At 52.8% G+C, this 9,785-nt stretch overlaps 1 protein-coding gene across 1 annotated transcript in view; it reads left to right on the forward strand.

Annotated features, from left to right (window-relative positions):
• RNF123 (ring finger protein 123) overlaps nt 1-9,785 on the forward strand; it is a gene marked incomplete at its 3' end in the record, with an annotated part of 33,398 nt that overhangs the window by 22,442 nt on the left and 1,171 nt on the right. The window contains 6 exon segments of the mRNA XM_010134282.1: nt 88-162; nt 576-663; nt 905-992; nt 1,121-1,205; nt 7,878-8,017; nt 8,214-8,444. Of these exon segments, the coding sequence (XP_010132584.1) occupies nt 88-162; nt 576-663; nt 905-992; nt 1,121-1,205; nt 7,878-8,017; nt 8,214-8,444 (707 nt within the window).

The raw sequence follows: 9,785 nt of genomic DNA on the forward strand, positions 1-9,785 counted from the left end.
TCTGTGCCGTGTACGCAAGAATGCTGGGACCTCAGGGCTGCCCATCAGGCCATTGGTGTGACCCCTGCTTCCTCCTTCTCTTTGCAGGCTACGAAGAAACCCTGATGCGCCTCGCTGCCATCCTGGCCAAGCATTTTGCTGACTCGAGGATTGTGGGCACAGGTAAAGCTGCCCTCCTCTGCTTTGGGGTGATAATGGTGCAGGTCTGGCCAGTCCCACTGCCAGTGGCCCAGCAGACTTCTGCTGTGATCTGTCTGCTGAATCCGTTGAGTCCTTTATGCCTCCACACACAAAGAGGGGCTGGGCGCTGCCCTTGTCCAGCATGTCCTGCTTATTCCAGGGTTAGGCACATGACCTAGAATACCCCTTTGAGAGCTGGACTCATCCCAGCTACTCACATATCCAGTCTGGGGTTATTCCTTAGCTGCCTAAGCGTAATCACACTGTCCACATCAGCTGGGACAGTGTGCCCTTGAAGTGAGGGTCAGCCCCTCCCAGCCTCTGGTGGTTAGGTGCTCCCTGGTATGCTGTATGTTCTTGGGTGCCTGGCCCAGATCTTTCTCATTCCTCCTCAGACATCCGGGACTCCCTGATGCAGGCGTTGGCCAGCTACGTCTGCTACCCCCACTCACTGCGTGCTGTAGAGAGGATCCCAGAAGAGCAGTAAGTGCTGCCCTGCCGGTTCCCGGGGAGCTGGGGCAGGGCTAGGGTGGTGGCAAGGCTGGATGTGGGAGCAGGTGGGGGTCCGAAGCACTGCTGAGGAGTTGCTGGAGTTGTTTTAGGGGCCTTGTATCACCCATATAGCAGCGGCTTTGCTTTGCCCCAGCTCCATGGGTCCTACTGTGTGTCTGTTTAATCCGCTGTCCCCAAACCTTTTGGGCTGACCTGTGTCCTTGTCTGGCAGGAGGATCTCCATGATGAAGAACCTCCTGGCTCCCTACGAGCAGCGACCCTGGGCACAGACCAACTGGATCCTCGTCAGGCTGTGGCGGGTGAGCAGCCTGTGCCCCTGCCCCCTCAGTGCCTGGGGTTGGTTGGACACTGAGCACTTCACGTTCCAGTAGCAGCAAAATCCAACTGTTTTCCAGACTCTAAGGTTTTTTGTTATCCCTTTTACCAGGGCTGCGGCTTTGGGTACAGATACACACGGCTCCCACACCTGCTGAAAACCAAGCCTGAGGATGCCAGCCTGCCCAGCCTGCAGAGTGAGTGAGGCAGGGGGTGGGCATGGGTGTTGAGGGAGGACTGGCCTCTTCCCGAGCAACTGTCCCTGCTGTGGGCCAGGCCAGACAGTGAGATGGCTGCTGAAGTAGGGGGATTCTGGCCAAATATTCAGGCTTGATGTTTGTAGCCAGCACTTCCTTTCCTGGACATCCCCAGCCTCTGTGCATTGGCTCTTCTGCCTGCTGGGTTAGATCCATGACAAGGAGGGGTTCTGCCCTTCACGGGAGAAGCTGAGGGCTGCATCCTCACCAGAGCTTTACCCTGAAGTGATTAACCCCTGGGAGGGGAAGAGGTGGAGTGTGTGCCAAGCGGTAGGTACCCTGTGAGGAGGAGCGTGTGCCCAAGAAGGCAGGGCCAGCAGGGAGTGTTTTAACCAGCCATCTCTCTCAAAGCCTGGCAGAGCCTGTCCTGCCTTTGGCTCTGCAGTTTGGTTCTCGGCACTGTCACCAAACTGAGGGTTTCCTCAGCTCTGTTGTGGCTGAAAAAAGTGTGGGGAGGAGAAAGTACCTTTCTTGGGCTAAAGAGCATGTCTTGAGTTTCACCCTTGCAGGGTTTGGGCCGATTCAGATACGTTCCTGCCCCACCTCTGCTGTGGAAAAGGCTTTGTGCCAGACCTTGGTCCTGGAGAGCTACATGGGGATGTAGCTCTGGACAGAAGGGGGACGTGGGGGACGGAGGATGCTGCAGCCTGACATGGGCAGGCAGCATGCGGAGGTGCGTGCTAATCCCTGTCCGGTGGGGAGAGCTGCCTGTCTCTGTTTTAATGGCGCTCTTGTTCTCTTTCTGTCTCATGCCTGTGGGTGCCCAGGAGATCTCTCTGTTGCTAGTTTCCAGAGTAAGTTTGTTGTGTGACCCTCTCTTGTCTGGTGAAGTAGCTTTAGAGAGTTCCCTCCTTCTCCGCTTCTGCCTAGAGAGACCCTTCCTTTTGGGGGCAGAGGGCTTCACTCAGTGATGTTTTTTCTCAGTTAGGTCCCTGAGAGATGTCAGGCAGGCTGGTGCCCACATGGCAGTCTCTGAGGCTGCATCATGGACCCAGTTTGCACTGGTTTTATTGGGGATACCACTTGGGTCAGAGCCCTGCCACGGGCTGTGCCAGCCTTGGGCTCCTCTCATCCTTGGAGGACACTGGGGAAGCCCCAGTGCATCTGTAGGAGGGACCATGTGAGTGTCCCCTCACCCTACTACTGCACAAACAAGGCCCCGAGTGGCTGCCACCAGTCCCGTGGGGTGGTGACTGAACTCTGGGGCAGGAGCAGAGTTCCTCAGCATTCAAGGCCTCTTTCCATCCATCTCTGGGTGGCTCCACACAGTCTGGGCCTGGAGTGGGCTGAGCTGGCTACCGGGGACTTGCTCCTGGGATTGCTATTTTAAGGCGCAGCCAAATCAATAATGGATGCTGATTTAATTGAAGAGGGACAGGGGACTCGGAGGTGTCCTTGAGATGCTGCCCAGGGAAGGAGGAGGAGACAACTTTCCCACTTTTCCACCATCAGTCTTCACCTTGTTGCCATATGAGCTGTTGGCGGGGACAATGGGACAAACTGCTGAGCTGAAGGAAACCCTGTTTGTCTGGGTCTGCTTCTGTGGGCCAGTCTGAGGGGAGTTCACACTCCCTTCGGAAGAGGCAAGTGTCTCTTCTCTGGTACTCCAGCCTTGTCCTGCTTTGGGAACGCTTCCGTGGAGGACTCTGCACAGGTGGGGACAGGTGCTGGTGCTGCCTTGCAATGTCTGTGAAACACACAGAGCACCTGGTCTCCCACGCTGCCTTTTGCCCATGCTCACCAATGGTGAGCAGTGAGATGGTTGCCTGGGTTAGCCCACGGAGGGGAAGAGCCTCAGAAGAGCCATGTGTGTTCCTGCCTGCTCCCCAGGTTGTTCCTCAGCCCCGCTGGCACCAACCAGCTCTCGTGTAGGCAGGGCTCTGCCTCTGTTTTGGCTCCTGAGAGCAGTCAGGGGCTCTGTTCAGTCAGGGGTGGATCTGGTCTGTGGCTGCTGTAGAAACTTGTTTTGCTTTCATCATGTCTTGTAGGCAAGACTGGGTGCTGTTGGGGCACGCACATAGTGAGCAGCAGCGGTGGCCCTCTGCCAGGCCCAGCCTGTCTTGCTTTTATCGAGCTGCAAGGGTGGCTTCAGGTTGCAGCACTTGGCTCCTCTGCCCCAGGCCTTCTGCCCACGCATCCATCAAGCAGTGGAGGGTGGGTGGATGGAACTATGAGATGATCCAGCTGAGCTGTTGTGCAATGTGGGCAAGAGAATTCACGCACATCCCCTTCCCAAGTCCAGCAAAATGCCTAAGCCAGAGGTCTTTCAGGAGGAAACTCTGTCTTGATCTGACAGCACCAAAAGCATCAGCTGGCGGCAGTTGACCTGTCCAAGCCCTTCTGATGGTTCCTCACCCTCAGAAGTAAATCCATCACTTTTTCCTGGTGACAACGTACCTAACCTCATCTTCTGCCTTCTGCTGCTGCTGCTCTGCCTTTCTCTGCTGGGTTGAACTCTGTGCATTACAACATCTTATTCTTCAGAAGCGCTTGTGTACCAGAGTAAACTCACTTCTTGGTCCTTTTTAATGGTAAAAAGTGCACCCTCTGTGTCTTGTTCAGGAAGGGGTTTTGCTTTTCTGGGGCTCTGGTGTTCATCCTTCCCATGCTTTTAGCAGCCCAGAGGTGCCAGTGTCGCACTGGCTGGAATGCCATCCCCAGCACACATGCTCCACTGCTGTTTCATCAGTCCAACAGCCACTGAGCAGCAGCTGTTTCACATCTACATCTGGATCCTTTCAAAAACTTACATTAGCATTGGGCGGAACGGCTTTGCTTCTGAATCTGGTCCATGTGGGGCTTTCCTCCTCTGCTCCAGCTCTACTGTAAATGCTGCAGCGTCCAGAGTCCCCCACTGGGCTGCTGACCAAGAAGTCTCACAAATAGCCCTGTTAGACATCTTCCTGGGTCATTAGCAAACTATAAAGTACATAATTACCTTCCTGTGTGAAGTACGTGACCCTGCTTCTTTACAATTATCTAGCAGGAGCACTTACTGAAGCCTTCCACGTTGTCTGCTTTATTAATTTTTAACTATCTGTTAATGGGCCTCTGCTACTGTTACACTTTCTCCCATTGCTACTTTTTCTAATAATTCTGCTAGAACTTTTCCCTGCAGTTGAAGAAACTTTGGATGTAGTGTGGTTAGTTGTGGATGTTTCTTTGATGCCTTCTCTTTCTATCACCCCTTTTCTCATTGTTTTCACCAACTGCTGGCTGTGTTTGATTATGTTCACTTGACCTTTTACATTCTAACTTACATCTTTGCTTCATCCTGAACCTCTTAACTCGAGTGCTTGCTGCAGCACCGGGGATTTCTGGCTGCCTAATAATCTTCTTAAAGAGCTCTGTGTCTTTATTCGCTATTTCCCACCCACCTAGATTTTTTTTTTTCCCCTCTGACTATTTGCTTATATTTTTGTGGGGAAGTTTCTGTTGTGGAAACATCCCACGTATCTATAACCACCTGGGGCCACGCTCTGTTGCCCACATTAAATGTATTGAAGTAATAATTTCTGGCCTTGTAAAACCACCAATTTCTGTCCAGTGCCTGATCTTTACCTGTCATAATGAAGGCTAAGCCAGGATTGAGTGGCTTTTGTATTAGGGTCTTAGAAGTTTTAGAATCACTGACATACCATTGCCAGGATCCAGAAAGCAGCCACATCAGTGAGTATCCTTAGACCCCGTATGAAGCGATGTCCCTGTCTGAAACAGCATGTGTCAGGGCTGTGTCATTACCCAGAAGGGTGGTGGCAACCCAGACGTGAAGGAGGTGGGTGGAAATTCCTCAACAAAGGTGAACATCTTGCAAATGAAGATGAACACAGCACCAGGGTGAGACTTCTGGATACCACTAATGATTGGAGAACCTTATCTGGGAAGTCATGCAAGGGACAAAGCTGCTCTCTGTTCCAGGGCTGATTCTTTATGTTGCTTTCGAAGAGTAGCAGTGATCACAGGGTCTTTAGATTCAGAATCCTCTTGGGAGCAACAAAAGTCAAGGAAGTCCACTGTTCCCTAGTGTTAGCTTAAAACCTTAAACCCTACAGAACTGTGGAGAAGTTTGTCCAGAGGCACTGCTTCTTAATGCTTTTATAGACTGACACAGTCTTTGCCAGCAGCAGGGAAAGCATTTAAGAACCTAGAATTGGAGGTTTGGAGCAAATTCACACCGCTTATTGGAAAAAGACCATGAGGAAATAGTTATTGGCTAAAAATCAGAATAAACCAAGTTATTACAAGCATAAGACCATCCTTCAAAAAGCCAAAGCTGCCTTCAAATGAGGTAGACTTTGGCTGGGTGATGCGTGTGGAGATCCATCCTGTCTTGAAACGCTGGTAAAAGAGGCTTTGGCAACCAACCAAAGGACCTGCAAAGCTTGTCCACGAGGAGTGGTGATCCTTCCCTAGAACCGCTTTGGTACTCGAAGGCTGGGACCCAGCTAATAGGTCAGCAGGTTTTAAAAAACCACTTTTTACACCATGAGGGTAGGATGAGGAAAAGGTAGCACAAAAACTCAATCCTGCGAAAGGACCTTCTGAGTGACTGGGAGAGAAAACATTGATGGAATTCAGTGTCACCAGACACGGAGTGCTGACATGGAGGGAAAATGAGATTAAGAATCAGTGAGCTGTGAGCTGAGCATAACCCTTAGAGACACGATGGCAGGGTGGACTCCCTGGGACCTGTTCATGCACCCTCCAGAGAAAACAGCTACTGTACTTCAGGTGTGACCTCCCCAGGGCCAAGCAAAGGGGTGGCACCTTTCCTTGATCTGCTGAGCACGTCCTCCTACCATCAGCCACCCCTTAGTTGTAGCGAGAGCCCTCACCTGTCCACTGTTCAAGCTGGTATCCTACAAAACCCCTTTATGGGAAAATCTGGGAGAACCAGCAAAGCTCAGGGAGAGATGGTGAAGGGGACAAAGACGTGACAGTTTCTGTATGAGAAACTGCACAGGCTGATGCTGCTCCTGTTCGAAAGACTATTGTACAGGTCTGAAATCTCGGCTAGCTGGAGGAGGTAACTGGAGAGCAGCATCTTGCTGCCTCTCTCACCAGAAGAGGGGGGCTTGCAGAGAATAAATATTATCAAATAAAGCGAGTAGGGGCCAAGCTCAAATCCAAATTCTTCCTGCCACATGCAGTGAGCTGTGAAATGTTGCTCCAGGATGCATTCAGTGTTAAAAGCTTACGCAGTTTCAGAGGACGCTGGACAAGAAATCCACGGAGGACCAACTAAATTCGTAAAAAGGACGTCTGGCTTGAGCAGTCCCAGAGCCACGTGTAGCCAAGGGCTGGGAAAGTACTTGTGGGTGGGAATAGGACATCAAAGACGTTTGTTGTGATGAAATCCCTCCCAAAGATGTGCTTCTAGGCAGGATCAAAGCCAGGGTGCTGGCCTGCCCGGAGTGATTATGCACTGTGAGACATGAGCATGTCCTCATGACAACAGAAGCTCATGTGCTAGTGGGTACTTACAGAATAATTTGTCCTGTTCCCATATGAGCTAATGGTCTCCTGCATTGCCTCTCTGGCTTTGCTAATCCCAGCTAGCAATCTGCCTGCAGTTAAGCCTCACTTTTCAATCCCTAGAGCTGTGATGGAGGTCATCCTGTGTTTCCTTTGCCTGTGCCTTTCCAGCAGGCTGCCACCCCAGAGACCTTCTGCAGGCACAGCATGGCTTGTTCCTCTGGGCACCGCAGTGCTGGTGCTGACAGAGTATCCACCTGCTCTTACTTACTAATAACTCCTAGGAGAGAGAAAAGGAGTTAGATTCAGTTTTTTCCCTATATTGGGTAAATCTCAAGTTTCTTTCTCCAAGCCCTGAATTCTTAGCATGTGGTTTGAACTCTGGTACCCTTCCTCATAGTGTCGAATGCTTCTGTGAGCCTCTCACTGACAGTGGATCCTTCTGCTGGTGAGAAGCATCTGTCCCATTTGTGCCCCCTTCCTTTCCTTGCCCATCCGTGGGATCCAGTACCCCACACAGCCCTGACTGTGTTTCCCAGCTGCTGGATCTGACCTGGTCTGTGTTCTTGATAGTGAAAAAGCCCAGAGGTGAGATGCCACATACCATGGGGACGTGTCTGTGCTTGGGCTGAACCTGGCTGGGGAGTGTGGGCAGCTCTGTATGAGCCTGCTGAGGTCAGAGCCAGCTCCATGCAGAAGCCTGAAGAGTGAGATTTAGTAGGTACCTTCCTCCCCAAACACAGGCAGACAGGGACGGCCATGTGAGGCCAGGGGAGGCCATGCTGGCTCCAGGCAGCTGCCACCACCCTGGTATCAGGAGCAGTTAATGCTGAGCTGAGCGTGGGCTTCTGCAGAGCTGCGTGGGAGGGATGCTGAGCTGTGGGGCAGTGCTCCCGTGCACATGGACAGCTCTTCCTTGGTTAATTCAGGCTGGCATTGCAAAAAAGTGCTTGGAGGCTGGACAGGCAAGAGGGATGCTCAGAATAGTCCCTGCTCCCTGGCTCCCAGTGTCCTGCCATCTCTACTTACTGTAAGACACAAGCCAACACTTCCCAAGCCCAGGACCAGCCTGCCTTTGCCCCCTACCTACAGCCAGTCTAGCATCAAGCCACTGAAGCTGTCGCTGTCTGCTTTCAGAGCCATGTCCCTCCACCTTGCTGCAGCGGCACATGGCAGACCTGCTCCGCAGCGACCGCGACCTGGCCCCCAGCTTCCTCAACAGCGTCCTCAACCAGCTGAACTGGGCGTTCTCCGAGTTCATCGGCATGATTCAGGAGGTGAGCGTGCCACCGGGGCTGTGGGTCCAGCATTTGATGGGCGCCCGTGTTCTACACACAGCGGGGTTCAAAACACAGCTCTCAGGACTGGGTGTGCAGGGCTTTCCTGGCATGCCGAGGAGCTGAGCTGGGCTGGGGGTCATGGCCCTCCTTTTGGGAAGGGGCACCTTGCGAAGCTGTCTCCGTCGCTTGGCAGATCCAGCAGGCAGCAGAGCGCTTGGAGAGGAACTTTGTGGACAGCCGTCAGCTGAAGGTGTGTGCCACCTGCTTTGACCTCTCGGTGAGCTTGCTCAGGGTGCTGGAAATGACCGTCACGCTGGCGCCAGAGATCTTTCTCGATTGGAATCGCCCATCATCAGAGCTGCTGCTTCGGAGGCTTGCCCAGGTATTGTCCATTAGCAGGGTGTGAAGAAGCATTCTCCGAAGGAGCATGGGGATCCTTCTGCCTGCTCTGGAGATGTTGTGTGAAGTGGAGACTCCTGAGCAAATACCGTAGTACTTAAAGCTGTTGCAGCAAACCCAGCTGCTGCAGAACAAGTGGTGCTCACTAAAATCGCTATATGCCAACTGCTCCCCTCCTTTGCACCTAGTCTGGCCACAGCTGATACCTGCTTCTGCTGGGAGGGAGGATGATGGCTGTCTGAACCTTCCTTCAGAGGGGCTATGGCCAATTTCTTCCGCTTCATAAATGCTGAATTCCCCTGTGACAGACAGTGCCGTGAAATCTGGAGAGGAGGTGTGGTACATCTGAGCAAAGAGCTGTGGAAAGTATAGTTGGCTTCACAGAGAACACGCCCCAGTGTCTGGACAGGCATCTTAGTCCTTCACTGCCCTGTCCTAGAATATGGTACCAAACGTCTCCACTTCGCTGCCGGATTGACCGGGACAGCCCTGTTCCAGCCACACCACCCCTTAGGCTTCATAACTTAGTTTCTGTTCTAAGGCAAGCACAACCCTGGAAAACCCTGAGGACAGACTGCTTCTGTGCAAGCCAGCTTGGTGGAGAGCTGTCAGACATACACGACCTTTACCACAAAGGTGGGGTTGGTCCGAGGGTTGAGATTCCGGGCTCTGAGCAGACAAGTCAAAGTAGGACATGGTGGGATCTAGCACAGCAGTCATGAAGGAAGTGCTCAGCCTGGGATCCTGGGATTTCTGTAGGGATCACCTACAGTGAGGAGGAAAGTGAGGGGCCCTTGGCAGGTGGTTTAGGCAAGCTGGGACTAGGCAACAGAGAGCAGGATGCTGCCACGTCCCACTCACACCCTGGAGCCCCACTGCTGAAGGTGCCTGCAGATGTGTAGTGTTCTGCTCTTCGTGTGTGAAGGTGACAGGAAGAGGGATGCTGCAGCTGGGAGACAGTGCTCAGCTCGCAGCAGTTGTGTCAAGCCTGGAGCGGTCCTGCTCATCCCACAGAGGCTTTGGGTGGGAGCTAATGGTGGCTAATTAAGTGTCTTTACAGCTGACTCCTGCGCTGGTCACAGGCAGAAATCTCTGCCTGTGGGGTTCCTCTGTCAAGCAGAGCAGTAGATTGCTCTCTGCGTTCATCCTGCGCCTCAGGGATGGGAGGTCCATCCTGCTGCCAGCTCCAGGCAGGGCCGGACCTGGACTCTGCTTCACCCCGCTGACACTGCTTTTGCCCACAGCTGCCAGCTCACTCCACACGTTGGGGCTCTTCTTGGGTGGTAACTTCTGCTTGCCAAGAGTTTTCATCCACAGAAGTAGCTTGGATTCATGAGGCCCACCCAGAAAATACAACCCCTCTCTG

This window comes from Buceros rhinoceros, unplaced genomic scaffold (genome assembly GCF_000710305.1).
Source record: "Buceros rhinoceros silvestris isolate BGI_N320 unplaced genomic scaffold, ASM71030v1 scaffold23984, whole genome shotgun sequence".
Lineage (NCBI taxonomy): Eukaryota > Metazoa > Chordata > Aves > Bucerotiformes > Bucerotidae > Buceros > Buceros rhinoceros.